Here is a 24,139-nt window from a genome sequence, read left to right as displayed (position 1 = left end):
TTGGAGAGCAATAATAGAATCTGGAAGAGAGATAGTTTCTTTTCTTCTGGCTTAGTTGTGCGCTTTGCCATGTGAAAGCTACTTAGCAAAAATGAAACTTGCATGAAACATTTTTCAAAAGGTCAACAGAAATGTTAATTCTTAAAAAAATTAAAAGTGATAGAGGTATTTTTTCCTGTAAGTGACACAGGCACATCTCTGTCATCCATTCACAAGGCTTTGTTGCGATATTTCAGCTATATTGTGTGGCAGTGATTGTGTTATGTGACTTCCGTTTCCGGTATTTTGATAAGACAATAGAATCGAGTTACTTGTATCATATCAATTATCGCTAGGGGTGTGTCGCGCGTGGGTACGTACAAAAGGATCAGATAAACAATGTAATTTTACTAGAGATTTGAGACTAGCTACTAGAGAGAGAAATTGTGCTGTAATAATTCAAGGATATTAAATCGTGAAGTTTGCGAACACTGGCTGATACTGACTTAAGGCATTCGCAACACAGTGGCACCTCCGACGGGACTCGTCTGGAAATGGAGAAACTAAAAGAAGACTTAAAAGGTAAACGTAATCTTCTGCTGTTTACATTGGGTAAATCGGAGAGCGTCCTTGGAACGGGAAATGTACAAACTATCAAACGCCATCGGGAGGCGCTTAGTTCTATCGCTGACCAGATCGACGCTTTAAAGCTGCAAGTAGTCGAAGAGATGTTCAAATCTAGTGATTCAGAAGAAAATATCGGAGACTGGAACGACGAAATTGAGAAGCAAATCGGCGAAGTAGACACTCGCGTAACTTATATTAATGAGCGCTTGGCTAGCTTAAAATTAGAACAAGACACTAAAACACAAGAGAGCGAGAAGGAGATTAAGGCGAGGGATCGCGAAGAGCAGCTGCGATTTGAACGCGCGCAACTAGAACAAAAACTGGAGTTTGAACAGAAAATTGAAGAAGCAAAGAAGAATTACACAACAAAGAGCGAAGCTAAAGCCAGCCCCGCCCCCAACGAGGGAGTGCGCACGAAATTACCTAAGCTAACTATCACTAAGTTCAACGGTACTCATACAGATTGGCTCCGTTTTTGGAACATTTACGAAGCAGAAATCGATAAATGCAGCAACATGGCGGCGGTGACGAAATTCGCTTATCTTAAGGATCTGCTAGAGCCTAAAGTAAGAGCGGGGATAGATGGCCTCCCATTCTCAAGTGAGGGGTACGAACGGGCCAAGAACATTCTTAAGGGCAAGTATGGGAAAATGTCAGAGATAGTGAATGGATACGTCCAGAACATAATGGGGTTACCAGTAATCAGCGGCGCAAACCCAGCGAAAATCAATCAATTTTATGAAGCGCTCTCCTTCAATGTTCAAGCTCTCGAGACACTGGGCAAACTAAGAGAAGTTAATGGTTATGTTCGCATGTCAATCGACAAACTACCAGGGATTCGAGGCGATTTGGTCCGAATGGACGAAAACTGGCAAGAGTGGGATTTCCCGAAGTTTGTTTACGCTTTGCAAGGATGGACAGAACGAAATCCTGTGTGTACAATGAGATCAAGTGACAAGCCCTGGCGTGACTCCAATGCTTTCAACACCCAATTAGATGACGCGCGCCCTCCTCGTGCCAGTGGATGTGTTTATTGCGACAGCACTGATCACAAGCCACACGAATGCACCAAAGTTCCTGATCCAAACGAGAGAAGAAAGTTCTTTCTGAGAAAGCGCCTCTGCTTTAACTGTGCTGGTGATGATCACAGGGCATCGGAATGCAGAAGCAAGAAAACGTGTTTATTTTGCAAAAGAAGACACCACACCTCCATCTGTGACAGAGGAAACACAGACAACTCCATGACAGCTACGCAAATCGGCGATGGTCCTGTTGTGTACCCAGTGGTTGTTGTGGAAGTCGCAGGAATTAAATGTCGTGCACTTTTAGATTCAGGAGCAGGAAGTTCTTACGCTTCAGCTGCACTTCTCGATAGAATTAGAGCGAAACCGCATCATTCTGGACTGCGCAAGATTGAGATGATGCTGGGCGCGACCAGTCGAGTGATGGAAGTCTATCGTATTAAACTTAACTCAGTGAAGGGAAACTTTGAGATAGAGGCAGAAGTCACTAAAGTAGAGAAACCCCACCTCATGCTGATAGACAACCCTCGGTACAAGAAGCTCGTAGAGAAACACCCTCACCTAAAGGGCAATGGATGACAACGATGAGAGACCCCGCCTACCCGTGCACCTCATCCTAGGGAACAGTGAGTGCCCCAGAATCAGTACTACCGAACCTCAGCGAGTAGCAGGAGAATGGGATCCCGTAGCGAATTACACTAAGTTGGGGTGGACCATCACCTCGCCTGGCAAAGAAGTGGACACAACCAGTATGCTCCTCACACAAACGTCAAGAGTCGACTATGAAGATCTCTGCAAATTGGATCTTCTCGGGTTGGCAGACTCACCTTCAGGGGATCAGAGCGTGGTTTATGATGAATTCAAGGAGCAGCTGGGAAGGAGCGAAGAAGGGTGGTACGAAACCGGCCTCCCATGGAAAGGAGACCACCCTCCCTTGCCAACTAACAAAGACGGGAGCTTACGCAGACTGGCTAGCCTTGTACGGAAACTGGAAAAGACCAACACCCTCAACGATTACAACGCAGTGATCCAGGAGCAGTTAGCACTAGCAATAGTTGAGCGCGCCCCAAACACTGTTGAAGGAAGAGAGTTCTATATTCCGCACAAGGGCGTCGTGCGTGAGACAGCAGAAAGCACGAAGCTGAGAATTGTATACGATGCCTCCGCACGGGCCTGGAATGGCGCGCCATCACTTAATGAATGCCTAAACACCGGTCCACCACTGCAGAACAAACTTTGGAGCGTGTTAGTTCGTGGACGATTCAACCCAGTTGCTGTTACTGGAGACATCAAGAAGGCCTTCTTGCAAGTTCGAATCAAATCTGAAGAAAGGGATGCGCTCAGGTTTCACTGGTTGAAGGACATAGAGAAGAAAGAAGTCGAGACGCTGCGTTTTACAAGAGCGCTGTTCGGATTGGCCCCTTCACCCTTCCTGTTAGCGGGAGTAATTGACCAACACTTGGACACATGGAGCGAGAGGCGTCCTGATATCGTGAGCGAAATAAAGAAGAACCTATACGTCGATGATCTAATCAGTGGGGGAACCTCAATTTCCAAGGCCAGAGAAAGTAAGACGGCAGCCACAGAGATTTTCGCTGACGCTGTGTTTGAACTGCACAAGTGGCATTCTAATGTGCCTGAGCTAGAATCCGCTGAAACGGAACAGAATGCCGGAGAACAAACGTTTGCTAAGCAACAGCTGGGGACACCAGAAGGAGGAGGTGGAGCGATACTCGGGCTGAAGTGGGACAAACAAAGAGATGTGCTAAGTGTCGCTGTGCCTGCTGAGAAAGCCGACAACACTAAGAGAGGAATTCTAGCCAAGGTAGCCAGGATTTACGATCCACTCGGAGTAGCGTCCCCCCTCACGCTATGTGGAAAGTTACTTTACCAAGACGTCTGCAACCTTAAGGTCGGGTGGGACGAGAAGCTGCCTCCTGACATTGCTGCGAAGTGGGCCAAATGGGAATCGAGATTACCAGAGAGTCACATTCCAGAGGGCGCTGGTCAAGTACCAGGAACCAATCAACAGCATATCTATACATGTCTTTGGAGATGCCAGTGGACAGGGCGTAGCAGCAGGAGCGTTTACTGTCGTATCTCAACCCTCTGGCATCACACAAGGCATTGTCGCTGCTAAAGCACGTTTGGCCAAACAGGGCCTTACCATACCGCGCCTGGAGTTGGTCGCCGGCCACATGGCAGCAAATCTGGCCACTAACGTAAGAGAAACTCTGGAAGGTTACCCAGTTGAAGAAGTTTACTGTTGGTCGGACAGTACAGTTGCACTCCACTGGATTAGAGGAAAAGGCGAATACAAGCAATTTGTGCACAACTGGGTGCAAAAGATTCAAGAGAAGAATTGGATCACATGGCGATACGTGCCCACTAAAGAGAATCCAGCTGACCTAGGGAGTCGTGGAGGCCCTGTAGCACAAGACAACGACCTCTGGTGGCATGGTCCGAAATGGCTCTCAGACCCAAGTGCTTGGCCAGTTGATGTAACCACAACCGCGACAGCCAAAACTCTGGCAGAAGCAAAGACGGTACGAGAGATATTCAAGCTTGCTACCGACCATGAGGCAGATAAACTTGATGCAGTTCTACACAAGTATGGGTTCTGGCGCGTGCTGCGTATCAGCGGATGGGTCGCGAGATTTGTCCGTAACTCAAGGAGTCCACCCCGTGAGAGGAAAGCGGGACCACTGACCACTGAAGAACTGAACAATCCAAGAAGATTCTGAGAGAAGAGAGCACAGCTGGAATGCACGAAATCGGAGAACTACGAAAGAGATCGCCTGCAGCTCAACCTGCAGCTAAACGACGAGAATCTCCTTGAATGTCGGGGAAGGATACAAGGCGTCTATCCCGTGTATCTCCCAGATACAGCAGTCTACACCGAGAAATTTGTAGAAGAAGCTCATGAATCTACTCTACACGGCGGGACGCAGTTGACAATTGCTAAGGTACGGGAAGAGCACTGGGTCCCGCGCCTAAGGCGACTAGTGAAGCGCATCGTGAAAGGATGCCCAGGATGTAAACGATTCCAGGCAACAGCCCTTGTAGTACCACCCCCTGGACTACTGCCGCGAGATCGAACCGAAGGATCATCTCCCTTTCAAGTTGTGGGGGTTGACTATGCTGGGCCAATCAAGTTTAAAGCCACAGACAAGCGCGAAGGGAAGGCCTACCTTATCCTATACGCCTGCAGTTTGACCAGAGCACTGTATCTAGACCTTGCAAGGAGCATGGAGACCAACGAGTTCCTGCTAAGCTTAAAGGGATTAATAGCAAGGCGCGGGAGGCCAAGTACGATCTACTCAGACAACGGTAGTACTTTCATTGGAGCAGCAGCATGGATGAAACAAGTGACGAACGACGAGAGGCTTAACGATTACCTAGCACGACACCAGATCGCATGGAAATTCAATTTAAGTCGAGCTCCCTGGTGGGGAGGCCAGTTTGAGCGCATGGTGGGGCTGGTCAAGGAAGCTATGAGGAAAACTATCGGAAACGCCTACCTAACCTTTGACGAATTGAAAGAAGTCCTACTGGATGTGGAGATAGCGTTGAAGGGTCGTCCACTGTCCTACGTCGAAGAAGACGCGCAGTTGCCAGTCTTAACACCAAACTCAATGCTCTACACCCAGCCAAATATTCTACCTGAAAGGGAGCCATACCACGAAGAAGACCAGCAACTCAGACAGCGAGCGAAATACCTGAGGAAGTGCAAAGACGCGATGTGGAACAGGTGGACAAGAGAGTATCTTCGTGGGCTGCGAGAACGTCACGCCCTAAAGCATAAAGACGTCCCTTGTGGAGTTAAGAAAGGAGATGTGTGCATCATTAAAGATGAAAACAAGGATAGAAATAAGTGGAAACTTGGAATTGTGGAGGAGCTCATAACAGGTCGTGATGGCGTCGTAAGAGCTGTGAAGCTGCGCGCGGGGAGGAACCATCTGGAGCGAGTTGTACAGCAGTTGTACCCGCTAGAGCTGTCCTGTGACAGGTCTCAAGAAGCAGAGAGACCTCCTTTGAATGCTGAAGCGACCATGTGCAGACCAAGGCGAGATGCTGCAGTTGCAGCTAGACTACGAGTCCAAGAGATTGCTGAACGTGACCAAGACGACTAAGAAACTTTGTTTACACGAATACTGTTTTGTTTAGACCGTTAAAGAGAGGAACATTGATTTTATGATTTGAACATTGATTTCAGAATATGAGGTTTTGACGAAAGAAATTAGGAACTTTACTCGAACAGTATTTGCTTCCGTGACGGAAACAAATAGGGGAGTGTGTTGCGATATTTCAGCTATATTGTGTGGCAGTGATTGTGTTATGTGACTTCCGTTTCCGGTATTTTGATAAGACAATAGAATCGAGTTACTTGTATCATATCAATTATCGCTAGGAGTGTGTCGCGCGTGGGTACGTACAAAAGGATCAGATAAACAATGTAATTTTACTAGAGACTTGAGATTTGAGACTAGCTACTAGAGAGAGAAATTGTGCTGTAATAATTCAAGGATATTAAATCGTGAAGTTTGCGAACACTGGCTGATACTGACTTAAGGCATTCGCAACAGCTTAAAAAATAATATAAAACAAGTGATTGTCATGGATGTGATCAAGTACGTACAGCTAACAAAGAAAATGAAAATGATTTCAGTTTTACTACAATTAAGAGTAGTCAAATGCGATTTCTACTGGGGGCTGTACTGTCAACATTTCCTTCCTTTTTTGGTTTTTTCTACTAAACTTCACACATGTAAATTTGTATTTAATACTCTCATCTAACAAGTACAACAAGTATAACAAGTATAAGTATAAGTATAACAAGTACAGTACACAAACCTCTGATGCCAATTTATTTCCTATTCCAGTGTGTATTGGTGCACTGACTCTTGCTTGTGTGATGTAATTGTCTTTCAGGAGAGGCTCAAAAGATTGGCATGAGATGTATGGCAAGTGTGCAGGAAATGAAATTTATGACATTGTCTTGGGTGAAAGCAAGATGTTTAGGCCATTCTGTAGCAAGACATTTACGCATACTGCCTTTAATGTACACAAGAAGTACGTAATTGTCCATGTAATCAGTTGTTGCAAGGGCACCTTTAAAATAATTCTTTGGTTACTTTGGGTAATGAAAACGTAAGGTTTGGTTTGCCAAGGAAACAAAAATCAATGTCAATGTTTACTGTTTTATGTAACTATGGGAAATCCACTAATGGTGAAAGTCGATAGACAATTTATGCATTCTTGCATTTGTACTGGAACTAGCTCATAATGGAAGGTCATGTAAAGGAATTATTTTAAAATTTAATAAATGAACAATTCAGTAATCAATGACCATCTCACACACAGACTTCCATTGTAAACTACTTCCACTTCAGCGGTCAGGATACCCATGTAGTGTATTGCAGTAAAAGAACTTGAAGCCATTGTTTTCTGACATTTGTCTGTTGTCGCTTTTCCTCAAAACTGCATAAAACAGCTCCTACTTCACTTAACTTCAAAAACTCATTAATAATTCATAAGCCCATTGACCTATCAAATGGTCGATAAAACATTATGTGCAGTGGTTTTAAAACCCAGTAAAACCTCCTCCTTATTAGTATGCCTTTCTTAATGTTTTTCTTGTATGCTAATTTCCAACGTTCACAAAAGTGTCATTGTTATGAACTCTCTTGACACACGCTTTTGTAGGAATGTTTTTGAAGCCGTTCAAAAAACTCGCAGCACTATTTTATCGGTCTAAATCCCTATAAAACACTGCTGCTCGTGTTAGTACATTGATATGAAGATGACATAAGTCAGAAAAGCATGTGTTTGAACACTAGACTGACTGTTTTCTGTCCATCCACTTCCCTTTCTTCAGGTATGGAGTTACACTCTTTGCAGTTTGTGCTGTTAAAAAAGGTTCACGCATATTGTTAAACCCTGGTCCCTCGCATGTGATGGATTACTTGGATCGTTGTTTCTACATTTCCATCTCAAGTGAAGAAGACTCTCACATCAAAGCCTACAAGGAACCAAAAGAGCCCTTGAGCCTGTTTAAAGGCAGCTTCCGAGGCAAAAATGATTCATTTATCACTGCAAGTTCTATTGCTCTTGAACTGAAAGCTGAGCCAGTTGAATCAAGTAAGCAGTTATTTGTATATACATGTATATGTTTGTGTCATATTCCTCTGCAATCCACCCAAGGTTGTCTCCTCGTGATTCACAATCACCAACAATTCTAACCTTAAACCTAACCTAACCTAACCTTAATATCACCTAGTAAGTACTTGTGAAATGTTGATGAAGTATCACTGCTGTTTGAACTCAGTTGTCATGTCATAAGTACTTATATTATGATCATCTGGGTGAGTGTAGTCCTGTAAAAGATTGTTTGCATCCATACCACATGTCGGTGGACACTCGACACTTGACCAACATATGAGCAAGTATCTGCCAAATTTTGGCTGACTGGCAATGCAGGGGGCCCACACAAACTGTGTGACTGTTTGTATTTTGAATTTATAGAGAAAATGGAATGTCGAAAATCCTCGTATTATTGTACTAGATTGCGATAAATATTCTCATTTAACATCAAAATAAACGTATTTTAACCTTAAATGTTGTGTGTTGTTGTTCTTGAGGTTGAAGACGGCGCTTTTAGGGATTTAAAGGGTTCGGCGTTGAATGTTCGCTCGAGTGTAATAGTAGAGAGACAAGGGAGGAAAGCTCCCAGTCCGACTGGTCCAGCGCCACGCCGAAATTCACTAACAAATCATCATCACACAGGTTCCAAACCATGCACCAGGTAAGTTGAAAGTCCCTCCTTTCATCTCATACCATTTGATTTGAAATCCGTCCAAATCTTTTACTGGTAGACCTAAAGTGAAAAAAAGAAAAATTCAGCAATCCAAGCTCGATGGATGCGTAGCTGGACTTTCATGTGCCGACTGAAAACTGTCACGCTGTTTGAAATCAATGCCCTTTGAAATCATCCAATCAGCGAGGAGCAAACAGCGCTTGTCTCTCTACTATTACACTCAGTGAAAGTCTAACATCCAACCCTTCAAATCGCTAAAATCGCCGTCTTCAACCTCAAGAATGACAACACACAACATTTAAGGTTAAAATACTTTTATTTTGATGTTAAATGAGAATATTTATCGCAATCTAGTACGATAATACAGTCGAACCTCGATTATCCGGACTCGTTGGGACCTCGGTAAATAGTCCGGATAATCGAGAGTCCGAATAATCGAGAATATGAATGTTAATGAGATAGAAATGTAAACAAAAGGTTACAGCAAAGAAAATGTCATTTTAATTGTGAAATCTACACAGCCTGTAACAAATGAGCCAATCGGATATCAGCTGAATGCATCAGGATATTTCTTCGTCTCGTCGCACTTACGAATTTTGAAAAGCGCAAAGGATAATATGCTGTTTCAACAGTCTTTTGAAAGAATTATTGGGCTTTTTGCGACTTTGAGTTTTCAAGATCACAACTAATTAATATTCATGTAAAAATTGGGACCAGGGAAAAAAGTCCGGATAACCGAATAGTCCGGATAATCGAGGTCCGGATAATCGAGGTTCAACTGTACGAGGATTTTGGACATTCCCATACATTTCCTCTATAAATTCAAAATACAAACGGTCACACAGTTTGTGTGGGCGCCCTGTGCTGGCAACCAACTATCAGTTAAGTATGGGCAAAATGGCGAATAAGTATCAACAAAGCATCAGTCAAGTATCGACCAACATGGCGCCAACATATCCGTCAACCTCCAACCTATACTTCTTACTGACACGTCAACTGATACAGAAGCATTGATAAAGTCGACTGAGTGTCCGTCACGCACCATTCAACACTCGACAGACATGTGAGTAGATGTGTTGGTAGACATGCCAACCGAGGAACCCTATTGTGCACATGATCTGGAAAAGAATGGGTATTACTAGAAGTAATACGTCACTTACACATGACAGCCGCTTAAATGGGAACGCCCTCTTTGACTGGTGTGACTTGTGAAATATTGAAATGGTGCTGGGATAATTTACTGTTTTTTGTAGGTGACTTGAGGTTGTCTTGTGTTTTCACCTTAGTTAGCCTGAAGCACTTGGATGAGGTTCCTGCAAATGGTATCACACATACCAGCTCCATTGATCAAGCCACATCATCTTCAGTGCTCAAACCAGGGCATAGCGATGGATCTCCTGAGAAAAGAGGAGGAGCAAAGGAGGTTGCTTTTGATGTTGGAGACTCTAGACGGTCATCAAACTCTGTTTATGCACCCAACGAATCTGAATCAGAAGAGGATGAAGCTTCTGAACAGGAAATGGGTTTGCTTGATGACACAAGCAGAATTCCAAGGTATAAGATCGACAGCTGCATGTTTGGTGAAATTTTTTGAATTTCTCTGTGTGTTGCCTGTGGCCACCGCCACCATCTCCTGTGTTGCCAGCTTAGTTTCCATACTCCATATCCTCTTGAAAATTGGTAAAAATAGTCATTGTTAATTTGTCTTTATCCGAGTGGTACATGTTCTTATTAAATACACAAGTATAATCTACAAAAATGAGGAAGTTCGTTTAAATTTAGGGAAAACTATCTCAGAATTATTTGTCTATTGTATGATATTGAACCATGCCCAAAGGCTCACAACTTTGTCACTTTCCATGTAACAATCATCAGATATGTCCAAAAATGCACACTAATGAGATAGATAGAATGTGTGATAGACATCACAAGGTGTCCCTTACTCTAAATTCTTACTAAAATGCAAATAATTCTGTCATACATGAAGCCATATGAAATTGAAAAAAAGGTTTACAGGTCTTCCATGCATATCAAGTACCCAAATTCAGGGTAAGGTGCATTTCTGGATGTACGTGAAAGACTTGACAAAACTACTGCATGTATTTCTAATGTCATTTCTAATATATATGGTGACATTGATCAATCAATTTGATTAAATTTTCCACTCAACCCAAAGCTTCACTTGTCTGTGAAATGGTCTACAAATCAGGATTTTAGGGCAGCTCCTGATTGGATAACCAATCTTCTCATCCTGTAACCACTGGTTTTTTTTCTGTTTTAGTTATGTGCCAGGTGTTCCACCCTGCTCATTGTACATTGGGCACACACCCATCAGATGCCATCTCCTGAAAACTCCCAAAAAATCTTGCTGTTTAGTACTTCGAAATAAGGTCAGTGTAGTGAATACTGGTATATCTGGTTTAAGAGTTACCCTACACACCCAACTTCATCCCCATGAACCTGTCAAAATTCAGTGAAGACCCTTGGTATTTACTGCAAAATACTCTGTGAATCATGGACTATTTTGTCATGTAAAACACTCTATTTTCATCTTCCCTAAACTTTTTCCGCGATCATATTAGGTGCTCCCATAAATAATCCAAAAAAAGGTGCACATGACAAAAGTTATTCCGTGATTTTGGGTCATTTTGCAGCCCATACCAGGCTCTTTGCCGCCGGTCATTTTGAATTTGGCAACAACCTGTTGACAAGGTTAGTCAACACCGGCAGATGAGCCATACTCTCAGTTATTTCACACCCTGAATGTAGATGCTTTAGAATAAAATTTTTCCAAGAGATTTGTCGACTCATTCTTTCACATGTAAGCTTAGGTAAAATGCTATGTAAATCGCCCAGGGTGTGTCAATCATTCACAAGTTTATCTGATAGTTATATTAACTCAGAAATAGTATGAGGAGCATGTTGACGGACTCTGTAAGTTAGTTTTCAGTGGAAGTTCACCCATCGACAAAAATTGGCTTACGTTTTGCTAAGTTCTTAGTTTCTGTTTTTAGTGATAGAACAACATTGATAGGGGAGAGGAGGTTTAATTTGATTATTTCTGATTTTAAGTGTGAAATTTGCAGGTCACCAAAACTGCATTTATCAACAGTTTTGTCCAAGATTGTAGCAGCGAGAAAAAGTAGACAAAGTGCTTCTAGTAAATGGAAAAAGATGGCAGCTGTACATTTTACCACAATGCCTTGTGAACCTAGCACAGCCAATAGGCAGATAGAAAGCAATATTTTTTGTGAAATTCGTCCCTGTGTAACAACATTGCGTATGCTAGGTTTGAAGGTTTTGAAACTTTTCTGTGCATTTTTATGATAAGAATTATTGGTAAATGTACCAGTCACCATCCTTTTTGGTACAGTGGATTACTTTAGGCACTGCTAGTCCCAGCATTCATGCAGAAGATTTTTCATTTTTTCCAGGCCTGCTTTGACAGAGATCTAAATGACAGTGCTCAATTACATCAGAGACAGCATGGAGCCATCATTGTGGCTTCTCCTGTAGCAGAAGCTGGACTGTACAACTTCATCCTTCCCCTGAGAGCTTACCAACGACCCAAGTGCACACTCAAACCTATAGTGCTACTTCTCAAGGAAGAGTAAGTCAAATTAACCATCCTGCATACACACTCAATCCCACATGTATATCTAGTGCTACTGTTCAAGGAAGAGTAAGTCAAATTAACCATCCTGCGTGCACACTCAATCCCACATGTATATCTAGTGCTACTGTTCAAGGAAGAGTAAGTCAAATTAACCATCTTGTAATCTGATGGTAGAGGGGCTAATAAGTTCGGTACTGAACATTTGAGCTTCATTCGTCTTCTTAGAGGCTCCCAATAGTACAGTTTTTTTTTTTTTGCACAGAAGAGAATTAAAGTTAAGTTGAAGGGTTTTGGTCAAGAGTCGAGCATAAATGACTTTTTCTGCCTGTCAGAAAGAACCTTGTTTCTCAACTTGAATCATTTGAGGTTTGCAACATTCAGATATTGCAACCACTGCACAATCATCAGAAGACTTCTGGCGCTCAAAGTCACATTTTCTAGGTTGATCTGTTACATACCTCCCGAGTATCCTAGGAACAGCACTTTGAATGTACTAAATATATGAAACATATTTTGAAGTGCAAATGAAAGATCAAATAGAAGAAAGTTCCTCGCAGTTAGTACGCAACTTTAGCAGCTGCGTACTAACTGCAAGGATCTTTCTTCAATTTGAACGGTCATTTATTGCCTACAGCATGCTATATGCAGAATGACACTTAATTCAGTTGCACCTGATTCATCTTAATTTTTTTTTACTTAGTTTAAGGTTTTAAATTTGTTTTGCTTTTTTTTTCATCAATTTCAGACCCAACCCAGATTTCTTAAGGGCAGTTTGTCACTTTCCCATGCTGTATTACATGATAGGCACCATTAACAGGTGAAGTACTCAGCAGCATGACAACATTTTTTCAGCTATTAATTTAATAATAATTATTATTTTGTTCTCTCATCTTATCATCTCTTTACTCACAGTATGTACTCAAATGCTCAGTCCTTCCGCTTGCCACTGTGCAGAACGAACACCAGGAAGTTTTCAATTTACTTTCAAGGTCCAAACTTTTATAATTCGCTAACTTCTGACATAACTAGTTCTCCCTCCTCCGCTTCTTTTAAAAGAAAGCTTAAAGAATTTCTTCTTTCTAGGTATTAACTTCTGTAAGGCTGTAATTCTTAACTAACTTACTTAATATGTGTGTGTGTACGTGTGCGCGGTCAAAGTTAATTTACCATAAGTCCATATTGTAATTCTAATATAAGATTAGTTAAGTGAGGAAGCCTGACTTGTTATAAGCCTCGTGGTTTCTTTCAGGTTTCGTCGCCATTTATTTTCTTTCTTCAATTTTTTTCTTCATTTTTTTCTTCCCATCTGTAAATGTTGTGTATATGGCGAAATAAATATTGTATTGTATTGTAAATCCACGTGCACCGCTGTCACCATTGCCAAAGTGTTAGATGTAACTAAATTTTAGTCTATATAAACAATAGCCTCCATTTGGCATGGAAATATGCTCAGATATTTGTCCGCGGACATTATCTGTTCCGAGAAGCGAACAGTTCTCCGAGAGCGAAGCTCAAGGAAAACTGTGAGCTTCGAGGAGCAGATAGTGTCCAAGGACAAATATCTAAGTATGTTTTTAAAGTCAAATGGAGGCTATTGTGTTTATTATCCTTCAAATATTTTTCACAACATGTAGCAACAGGCTTGAGTATTTGAACATTTCGTTTAAGAACAGTTTACCGTCAAAAACGTTTAGAGCGTATGTCGTTTTCCGATACTGCTTTATCGACCAGCAGGTTTATCTCTCCTTCTGTCACAAAAGCAAACCGTTCCCCCATCTTGACATTAATTTAATTGTAAACAAGACGCGCCTTGAAGTTTTTGAAATTAGGGAATATCACTTGGGGAATATTATCAGATATTTCCCAGTTTTATAGCTGGGGTATATTCGGTCACGTGAGGCATTTAGACCAATCGCGCGCGAGAGAAAATATTTGATGGATTTATAATTAAGGATAGTCCCTCCTTTTGCTACTGCGCATACAGTGTACATTCTGCGCATCTCTAGAAGGTTGAAGAAACTCTGATTTCTGTTAGACTGTGCCAACTAATACAAAGGTATTTTTGTGTGGTTTATGAGTATACAGGAAAATAGGATCATGACAAGTGTTATTTGTCACATTTGTTGTGCGAATAATATCACAGCTAGTTCAAGAACTAAACAACAGAACTTTTAATGACAAAGCGAGCTACAAGGCTGTGTTAAGCGACGCAATGCTTGAAGCTGCAAGCGTGGTTACATGCCTGGGATGGACCTGGTGTCCAGCAGTCAAGCAGTGAATGTCACACTAGCTGGGGCGTCACGCATGACACACCACATCCTCTTCTCTTTAACAAAAAAACCCCAAATATAACACATTTCTGTATTTCCCTCTTGTAGTTTGGATGACCTTCTTAATGCTGGTTGTCTTCACGCTGATAGCATTGTGGTGGTAGGCTATCGGTCTCATGGTCAAGTATATGATGAAGATCACATGGCAGATGCCAGCACCATTGTAGATGTTCAGAGTATTTACAGGTACAACTGCCCCTTTTTGTCTTATTTCTGTGAACAAAAGGTTAAGGGGTGGGTTGACACCCTTTGTCCATCTGTTAGATCCACCAGTTCCTTGTTCAGCACATTTGAGCCACAAAATTATACACAAGCAGCATGTTAAATTAAGAGTTCTCTTTGTTCTCTGTCTAGATGCTTTCCAAGTGCAACTTTGATAGTTGAGCTAACACATGCTTCTAACATGCGCTTCATGAAGTTCAATGCTGACATGTCTCTTCCCCCTGGAATACAGAGCGAATCAGTGTCAAGCTTCAGGATACGGAGCTTCAGAGAGAGCGTGAAGGTGCACTAAACAATTTTGATACAGTTTAACCTTATGGTTGTCAATGTACTATTACGAGCCCCTTGGTGCATGCTTGTAAATCATGATATTTAGTTCTACATTCAAGTTTTCTTATTATCCTGATTCACTCCTTACTTTAGAAGCGAATGAAAGAACAGAACAAGGACCATCTCAACTACATGTTCCGTGAACCATTTGCCGCCGGTCATGTGTTTAGTATGAGTATGTTGGATACTCTTCTCTATCAGGTAAACAATTTTCCAATGAAATTTGTGCTTCATCAATGCTAATTACATGGACATGCATGCCACCTGAAATGCAAATAAATTTAAGAGCCACTTTTAATTCATTCATTAAAAATTATGTCCAACCTAGGCCTAGATTAAGGTTTATACAGCAAGAACAATTTAAACACCTCAGTAAGCTCTACTAAAGTATGAATTATCAAGTAATCACTCTGGCAAATCACAATCAGATGCACCCATGATGCACCCAGATGGTAAATACCATCTGCGAATTAGCACCCAAATGCCTGTTCTAGACCCCAACGATGTACCAGAATCTAGGTGAGTACACTCTTTAATTGGCCTTTGCACAACATTGTTGTTCAATTGGTCTGGTTGTAGCCAATTAGATTGAAGGGGATTTCAAAAGTGACTTCTGTTGTTTTGTTTCCTTCGTTAGAGGTCTAGAACACTGGATTTTTGCAATAATTCACTTTCTGGCGGTTGATTCCGTCTTAAGCGCAGGCTATCCTGCTACTGATCAGAAATAGCTTTGAAGTAATGACACAAGGGATCCAAAAGCACAGACTCTCCAATGCTCTTGTTGGTTTGCTTTGTAGGCATTTGTGAAAAAATACATGATCTACCTGTTCAGACTGCTCTTAGGCTGTGAGCAAGCACCAGGATCAGGATACTTGTCCTCAGTAAGAAAATAACTTGTCTGTTCGCAACCATCTTGTTTCTGCTATTTGTTAACAGCTTTAATAATCAATTCAAAAGGGTTACCAGGTGTACAGTAACTTGTTTTTACCAGGGTTGTCATTAGAAGGCGGGACCCGGGTACCAGTACCAGGATACACAAGAGTCAGTACCTGCCTACTTTCAAGCTGAACATAAAGAAATTTACTTCAAGTGTAATTTTCTTTCCAGCTACTCTCCTATAGGTGCCCCCCTACTTCAAAACTTAGTGAAACCCCTGTGAAACTGGTAGAGTTTTGATGACTGGTGTTACAACATGTCAGCTGTAGATTAGAGATAAGAGTCTTAGGTTTCAGCACATGGAATCTTGTATGTCATACAAAAAAAAATCACCTGTGATCAGAGGGATGCCTCGATTTGATCTTGGTCATATTTAGCACCAGCAAACTTGGTTATTGAAACAATGGGCTTGCTTCATGAGCCACTTACAAAAGATGTAAATAGATGCAAATCCATTGACTGTTAAATCCAACATATAATACAACATAATACAACATGGCGGCCATTCCCAGGACAGCCCCTTTTTAATGCGCATGCTCACAAATAACCGCTGACTTAATACATCACAATATAAAAATTATTTTATTTGTTAAAAAAGCATTGCTAATTTTTTTTTATATTTGTTTATTAATTGCACTGTGCTAGCTCAGAGTAACAGAAGATCACATCTGGATTGAAACTTATGGCAGACTGTTCCAGAGACTTTGTTCAACAACTTGTGCAATTCCTATTGGACTCTACAGAACACACATCTCTGAGGTGAGAATTAAGCATTAAAATATCTCCAGTTTAAAACAACCTAAAACAGAAAATATTTTTATGAGAAAGTTTTGGTTTGTTGTCGTTGTTATCTTAGTGTTCATGCGAATTGGTAACATAAGGAATGATAATTATTATTGTCACTAAACATGTTGAATCCCAAATTCAGAGACATCGGGGTCAACCCTAACTATAGTGAACATTAAGAATGACGTATTAATCAGTAAATGACACAGGCATACTCAGAAAAAATCTGAGTGCTCCTATCAGGAGACGAACCTAAGACCTTCCGATTACTAGTTTGGAGACTCGTGGGAGCGAAGGCCATTAAACTAGGTTCATGGGACAAACATCCTGCATGCTGCTGGAATTGGAATGTCAATGTGTGGCATATGCACAATGGGAATAATGTGATGGAATATGTTAAGCCTGGTGAATAAATAAGAATGATGTATTAATCAGCAAATGACACAGGCATACTCCGAGTGCTCCTATCAGGAGTCAAACCTAATCTTTCTTTTTTTTTTTTTTTTTTTTTCAAGCTGATCAGTAATTTTAAGTAATCCTTTGCCCTGTTAGTGCATTTGCAGGGGGTCGGATGTAGGGGTAGGGTGAAGTTGCATGCAATAAGCCATTTCTGAGTTCTTGTGAACATCATTATGAAAGTGAGGCTAAGTGCGAAGCACAAAGTAGTGGATAAAACAAAGGAGTAACATTTACTGAAGGAATTGAAAGCCACATCCAAAAAATCCTTTGAATCTGAGCTAAGACGACAAAAAGTAAATCTGAAGAGTCATTTGGGTGGTTATGCTCTCTGCCCGTCAATGATGTTTTTCCTGTGATTTTGTTTTACTGTAGGAAGATTGCGTGGACGCTCCAAAGAGGAAAAAGAAGGAAGTCCGTGACATCTCAGACATTATAGAGAACAGAATGAAGACTCTGAACATAACTGGAACTCGTAAGTTAATTTATGGATAATAAAATTAATGCAAATTAAACTGTACACTGGTCAAGAGAATTGAATTTTTTTTTTCACAGCAAGTGTGGCTGAGTGATTTCCTGTACTCTGAATCACTGGTGCCATGAGAACACAATTCTGTTGCTCATCCAGTATTTATCATCTAGTGCATTTAACTATACAGTTATCTGACCAATATTATAATTTCCCTGTGCAGCTGACATGACCCAAAGACCAGGCAAATCCTATGTGATAGTCAACCCACCACCAGAGTTTGAGCTAAAACCTAATGACGTCATGTAAGTAATGGAGAAAAAGTCTTCTACTGACATCCTTCAAGGTCAATCATGAGGAATTGCAACAATCATATTATACAATTTCTCCTTACTATAGTCAAACCTTGCATTGTATTTTGAAACCAGACTAACAGATCTCTTTATTGCCTTGTTTTTTCTTTTTTTCTTTTTTAATAGCTTACTATTGCCTAAGTTATAAACTTTTACTAGTCTTAGCCAGAAATAGGACTCTTTGAAGTAGGCTAAAAATCATGATTTCCTTTTTGTCTGAAATAAAGACAGCTAGCATTTAACCGAAAAGACACGCATTCCATGTAAATGTTGTGAAATCCTCTTCCTTCCATACCCCTATGCAATAACTTCACTTACTAAAAGCTAGATAGTTGTATAAATATGCAATTCCAGGGATTTGATTGGGTTAGCAGCCATGGTATATGAGCCATTATACCATAGACAAGAAATTGAGACCATTATATTGTCTTCTGGTTGTTCTTGCAAAGCAAAATCAGCAAGATCTAGCAATATTTCTTGATTGTTTTTATAATAAGACAATAATTTATTATTCCACTCATGCTTGTTGGATATGAGATGATTATAGCCAACTTGACACTACACACGTCATTGGCTATCTATCATCTCACATCCAATGCATGCTCATGGAATATATTATTGTCAATTATTTATCTAAAATTTTTCATTAACACACTTTGATCTGTGTTGTGTTCAGCTACCTGATTCGTCCATGCAATGCGCAGACAGAGTCAGAAATTGACCAGCAAGAACAATCTGATCCCGAGATAGTGATCTCCATGTCTGGTCATGGTAATCAAGACTTTCCTCATACAGCTCTGTGAATGCATCAGTGGTGTTAAGAGAACAGCAACCTTGCCACAATCAGGAACCATAACAGGTACCTGAAGTATTGCGCTAGCCAAAAGAAAGCTCAAGTAGATCAGAAGAAAGACAACAGCTTGAGATCCAGATACGATCTCATAATAAACTGACTTTTTGCAAATTACTAAACAATTGTCCACTCAAAGTATTGGACTATGTTATATTACTATATTGAGTCCCAGGCCAGGTAGTTACTACTAAGACAGTTACAACAAAGTTGATAAGATTTTGTAGAATTTGTCTATCTCTGCAAAGTTTTTTAATTTGGTTAGGATGAAATGTTGTGAATGTGCATGCACAGTATTAGAATGGAACTATGGGTCTGATTTTAGGTAGATCAAAAGTGTTAAATTTTCCAAGACAATGTGGTTGGTAAAGCCAGTTTTTGTGTTTTGTTGAATGCAGCAATGAAAAAGAATGTGACAATTTTTGCATAAATGATTTTTTTCCTTAAAAGAAAATTATGCAGAACTTGTAGGTTACAATATCTCCCCGAATAGGATATAACAATAAAAATACATAGTATATAATTTATCATTAAAGAATGTGTACTTCTGTCATGCGCTGCATGCCTACAGCACCTAGAGCCCTGGCCCTACAATGCGCTTATCTTTTAAGTCAGATGGCATAATTTATTTAACCAAGTAAGGGATTTAACTTTTTTGTATCAGTAAAAAATGTGTTCTAAGGCATTGTGTCCTTTCATTTCTTCATTTTTATGGCAAAGTTATTTATTAATAATTATAATTATCTAACTTTGTTTAATATGTAATTTATTTGAATTCTATATATTTTAATAATGGTATTTAAAGAGCAAATCAAACCGCTGAATCAAATTGATTCATGTGCTTTTCCTTTGCTCTATACAAATTGTTGTAGGGTAGACGTGCCTAGGATAGACCTTACATGTATTTCTTAAACTTGTGTCACCAGACGTACCAAAAATAATTAATAACAGAAGCTGTTCTTACTGGCCCAGTCTGGTCTAGAAACAATTCAGTTAAGGATGGTGTCTACTTTTGCAATGGTGATATTTGGTGGTGATTGCTAAAACAGAGATATTTTGGCACGGTTTATCACAACAAGGGAAAAGCACATATTGGTAAGGGTTATTGGAATCCGAAAAGAAAATTAGGATAACCCCCCCCCCCCCCCAAAAAAAAAGCTTCAGTTTGGGAAAAAGTGCAATACATTGCTTTGTATTTTGGCACGTTTTGGAATTATTGTTTAATTATCTCTGAAAAATGCATGGTTACCCCCAATTTTTTTTTATTTTTTTATTTTTTATTTTTTTTTTTTTGGATTCCAATAGCCCTTACTAAGGTCTGTGTTTCCTACACTGTCATAAACAGTACATAAACACAGGTATTACCGAGTAGGCTCTGTCCTTAAGACAAACAGTGCTTTATACCACTGTATTAGGCACAGTTTGATGTCAGGATAGTTAAGGAAAATGATGATGACATCAATTAAGTGTTATTACTGGTATATTGTTCTGGCTACTGAACCTCAGGATGTTTTGATACTGAATATGAATATAGACTAGTGTTTGTTACTTAATTTTTCTTGTCTTGGCTTCCAGCCTATAATAAAGCAACAGCTACTTGTTTACAACCCTCACTTAGGATTTGAAATCAACAAAGTTTCAATAATTTTTATCTGTTAGAGATTCCTTTGTGGGTTTGTCAATTTGATAACTTGACAGTTACGCTAGTGGAAATTGTGGAATTGATTCCCATAATTTTCACTGTGATAATATTAGGAGAGCCTTTCTCAGCACCGTTGGATACTGTAATCTTTTATTTATTGCTCCGGGCCCTGTGCTTTCCATATGTAAGATGCCACAAGATAAGGCAAGATATGAACTATACAAGTTTGAAATAAGTTTAGCCATAGTTTGAGTAAAAACACTGATTAACACAGGGCAAAATCAAATTCTTTTCATCTTTTGAAATTTGATGTGAGGGCTCCCTGTGGACAATCAATAGAAAAACAAAGAGACAAGTGTCAAAAATGCATCTGAAATAGGATGTCATCACTTGGTTTTGCAATTTGCTAAAAAAAATAGTTCATTTACATTGTAACATTTTGTAAATATGGTAGTATTTATTAAACATTTGCAGGTTGTTTTATATTGAATACTTGTGCCAAGCACAGAATGGTAATGTTGAAATTAAAGAACCTTTAGAATTTTATTCCAAAATGTTTTCAAGTGTGTTTCTTTGGAGAAAGCTGGTGCAGGTATTGGGTGACTTTACCATTTGATTAGCTAGTGATGTTGTGAGGAGAAGTAGATGTCTAATTGCCACTACTGGGATGTCAAGGCATCAATAATAATTAATATTTGTATGGCGCAAATTAACATGTGCATATGATCAATAAGAACACTTAGAAAATAATCACGGCAGGACTCTTAACTCTTTCAACGCATCAAGTTATAACATCTTTATTATGCAAAACTAAAGTTTCAAGAGACCGGCAGTACAGTGACAACGTCCCTTGATCAATAAAATGTCCTTTGAAAACGTAAATTGATGTTTGTGAAGGTTTATTAGGGCTCTTGCCATTTGCCAGGATTCTCTGGCCAGACTGGTCAGTTTGTAAGTGGACTGTACTGATTTAAAGGAAAGTTTTATCCTAGTCCTTCAAATATCTTCAAAATAGCATGTACCATTTTTGATGATTTTCAAAATTTTGCAGTACCCTCCCTTCAAAATGAAACATTTGTTCACAAACTGGTCAGTTCTGGCAAACGGAAACCACTCTAACTTACATCAAAAATTTGGTCGACTGTCTTCCTTGTCCTCTTCCTCAATCATTTCATGCATTCTCACACTTTCCTAATCCACGTCAACATCCTCTCCATTCATCCATGAACTCCTCAACTTCCTCGCTTCCTTTGCCTGTAATACAGCCTTCTTAAACAAGTTACAATAGAGTTCAGCAGCAGAAGGAGTATCATCGTTCCCAGGTATAGGGTACATTATAAGGTTAGGATTGCAGTCACTGTCCACTACACCAATACTAGGCACGTTTGCCTGTGCTGCTTCCTTCACAGCCAGCTGATTTCTTCCTAATGATGGCAAATGCAAAAATATAATCAGATCTGCTACTCTGGTCATTCCAGTCAACATCAAAGGGTTGGTCAAAGTTCCTCCGCGCCATCTTCGAGTGACAAAATATTCGCCACATTCTCTTGCAGTGCGCTGTGTCAATTCTTCAAACTGAGGGTGTGTAGAAACAAAAAGTATTATTCCTCCTCTGTAAGCAATGTGCGACAGAACGTTCAAGGCCAACTGAAAAGAAGAAAACAAGAGCAGATTTAACTTTGTTATTATCAAAAAATGGCAGTATAAAATGTCATGTCTGTATGCTCAGTAAAAATTATTATTTATTAATAATATTTTTATCATTATCATCTACCCCCAACACACAACATTGTCAACATTCATACCTACAAGACAGGTATTTTAAAAGAAAGAAGCATTGAGAATGGTGGAATAGGAGAAAATGGCTTTCATAACACTTTTTAGTGGTGATGTACTCTGTGAAAAAAACTTTTAATGCATGCGCTAAATGAAAAATTTCTCAGCGAGAAGAAAATTTTAATTGTTTAACTCATCTTTTCCATGTGCATCTAGAGAGCTGTTTCAGTGAGTATAGCACTGGGTCACCAAAAATAATGTAATGGAAGTCACACTCTGATTGTGTTCGTTTTCCACTGAAAAAAGACACGTCTGCACACGTCCCAGGACATTTGTCGTTTGTTTTAAATTATCTAAATACCCTCAAGTGCTCAATTGTTTGGTTGAGATCAATAATATGCTGATGTTCTCTTGTTCCATAGAGGTACCGTTTCATCAAGGGATTCCAGCATCCTTCGTGGTGGCCAAGGTGTACTTTAGCATTGAACAGATCTTTCACTGTGAAAAGTTTATGAACTTCAAAGAAATCAGGATGCTCCAAAATGTTTTCAGTTGTGTATAAGTTGACAGCATCTGAACGGAAAGAAACAAGTCCTTGTTGGTCAAAATAAATCAACCAAAGCATATCGTATGCAGTCATTCTTTCCCCATTGGGATGCATACAGTGTTCAGTGTACGTATGTTAACCAACAGGGGAAGCCAACGCTTATACATGCATTTATAAAATATCCTGAAAATACTGGCCTAGTGATCAAATTCCACGCATCAATGAGAAAATCAAATTTCCTCCCCCAAGGACACATTCAGATGATGCTTGGTGTCGGCACTTGTTGGGTTATATTTTGATTTTTTTTTTTTATTTGATCAGTACCTACACAGCATTTTGTGCACAATTTCATATTATATTTTCATGTAGTAAATAGCAAGTTCTGTAGAATAATTGGAAAGATTTCCGCACAGCCCCACACATTAATTATACATGCATCACTATCATAACAACCCTTTGCAAAATGCATACATAATTATGCCAAATAATTTACTTTTGGTTTGTTTGTTTGTTTGGATTAATGCCAGCACAATGGTGCCTTTTAGTTTCTCATCCCCTTTAGCCTCCATCCCCAGGGCCAGGGGTGCTTATCATTTACATGGAAAACCCGGAAATTCAAGTTGGAAAATCAAATGGAGTACTTCTGAAATTATTGGCTTCTGGTCAAATTGACGCATTTTCATTTCTCCCTTTGAGATTTACAACTGATGATCATACATTTTGCATGTTATCCATCTTCTGTTAAGACAAGCTAAATCATTTCGTATTTATGCCGAAAATTTCCATCCGCGCCGGGTGGTTTGCGACTTTGCGTAAATGGTAAGCACCCCCAGATCAAAAGTCATCTCAAAAACCCAACAAGTCCGTTCTTAAAATATAGCAGCAAAATCTGAATAGGACAATGCAAAAGTTGTTTAAACTCTCAGATACTAATTTACCATTCTCGTTTGGTTTGATCACATCATCCTGAACTGAAGTGGAATCGGGCAGCTGATTGTGTCCGAAGGACACCGTACGTGTGCAAGCATGTCTCAGTGTTTTCACCGGCGCTAAAAGCGACGAGATGATCGCGTTTGCTAGAAAAAATAACCAACATAAAATTGTGTCAAGAACCTGAAAAAGACTAGACTTTTATGGGAAAGGAATAAGATCATACCGTACCTCTAAAAGATGAAATGTTCCGTACACCTCGAAACCCGTGTGTCGCCGCCATATTGACTTGTCAGAAATTTCTTCGTGTAAGCGGACACAGAACGACTCCGGGGAATAATCCCAGACAGCAGCGCGCGAGCGGTCAGAATGAAGCAGAAGCCAGTCTGGTGATTATTTTGAACTTTGATGAAATTCACGTCATTTTATTGTCACTTTTGTGAGCCGAAGA

At 40.0% G+C, this 24,139-nt stretch overlaps 2 protein-coding genes and 1 pseudogene across 6 annotated transcripts in view; 2 read left to right on the top strand and 1 right to left on the bottom strand.

Annotated features, from left to right (window-relative positions):
- The window catches only part of LOC146479129 (potassium channel subfamily T member 1-like), a 49,945-nt gene extending 28,956 nt beyond the window's left edge, over positions 1-20,989 (top strand). For all 4 annotated transcript variants that reach the window (XM_085111390.1, XM_085111388.1, XM_085111389.1 and 1 more), the window contains 14 exons: positions 6,561-6,701; positions 7,507-7,769; positions 9,732-9,999; positions 10,727-10,835; positions 11,880-12,055; positions 12,807-12,878; positions 14,440-14,577; positions 14,746-14,896; positions 15,037-15,144; positions 15,741-15,824; positions 16,525-16,638; positions 17,497-17,596; positions 17,814-17,895; positions 18,620-20,989. In XM_085111390.1, the coding sequence (XP_084967516.1) occupies positions 6,561-6,701; positions 7,507-7,769; positions 9,732-9,999; positions 10,727-10,835; positions 11,880-12,055; positions 12,807-12,878; positions 14,440-14,577; positions 14,746-14,896; positions 15,037-15,144; positions 15,741-15,824; positions 16,525-16,638; positions 17,497-17,596; positions 17,814-17,895; positions 18,620-18,746 (1,933 nt within the window). In that variant the 3' untranslated portion in view covers positions 18,747-20,989. The remainder of the gene's footprint in view (positions 1-6,560; positions 6,702-7,506; positions 7,770-9,731; positions 10,000-10,726; positions 10,836-11,879; positions 12,056-12,806; positions 12,879-14,439; positions 14,578-14,745; positions 14,897-15,036; positions 15,145-15,740; positions 15,825-16,524; positions 16,639-17,496; positions 17,597-17,813; positions 17,896-18,619) is intronic.
- On the top strand, positions 23-6,575 carry LOC146479130 (uncharacterized; annotated as a pseudogene). Its single transcript, XR_014865028.1, has 4 exons — positions 23-3,581; position 3,613; positions 4,802-6,396; positions 6,439-6,575. The product of XR_014865028.1 is annotated as an uncharacterized LOC146479130 (transcript).
- Positions 20,990-21,216: 227 nt separating the features above from the next.
- Positions 21,217-24,036, bottom strand: LOC146479128 (small ribosomal subunit protein uS2m-like). The gene is made up of 4 exons (XM_085111429.1): positions 23,920-24,036; positions 23,697-23,834; positions 22,573-22,784; positions 21,217-22,082 (listed from the first exon to the last, which is right to left on the bottom strand). Exons 1-4 carry the CDS (start codon positions 23,969-23,971, stop codon positions 21,627-21,629), a joined length of 858 nt encoding a protein of 285 aa, XP_084967555.1. The 5' UTR covers positions 23,972-24,036; the 3' UTR covers positions 21,217-21,626.
- Positions 24,037-24,139: the final 103 nt, after the last annotated feature.

The sequence above is a fragment of the Pavona decussata genome, unplaced genomic scaffold (assembly GCF_977016875.1).
Source record: "Pavona decussata unplaced genomic scaffold, jaPavDecu1.1 SCAFFOLD_61, whole genome shotgun sequence".
In the NCBI taxonomy this organism is placed as follows: Eukaryota; Metazoa; Cnidaria; class Anthozoa; order Scleractinia; family Agariciidae; genus Pavona; species Pavona decussata.
Note: the sequence above shows the minus strand (reverse complement) of the source record. Positions and strands in the feature narration are given on the sequence as shown.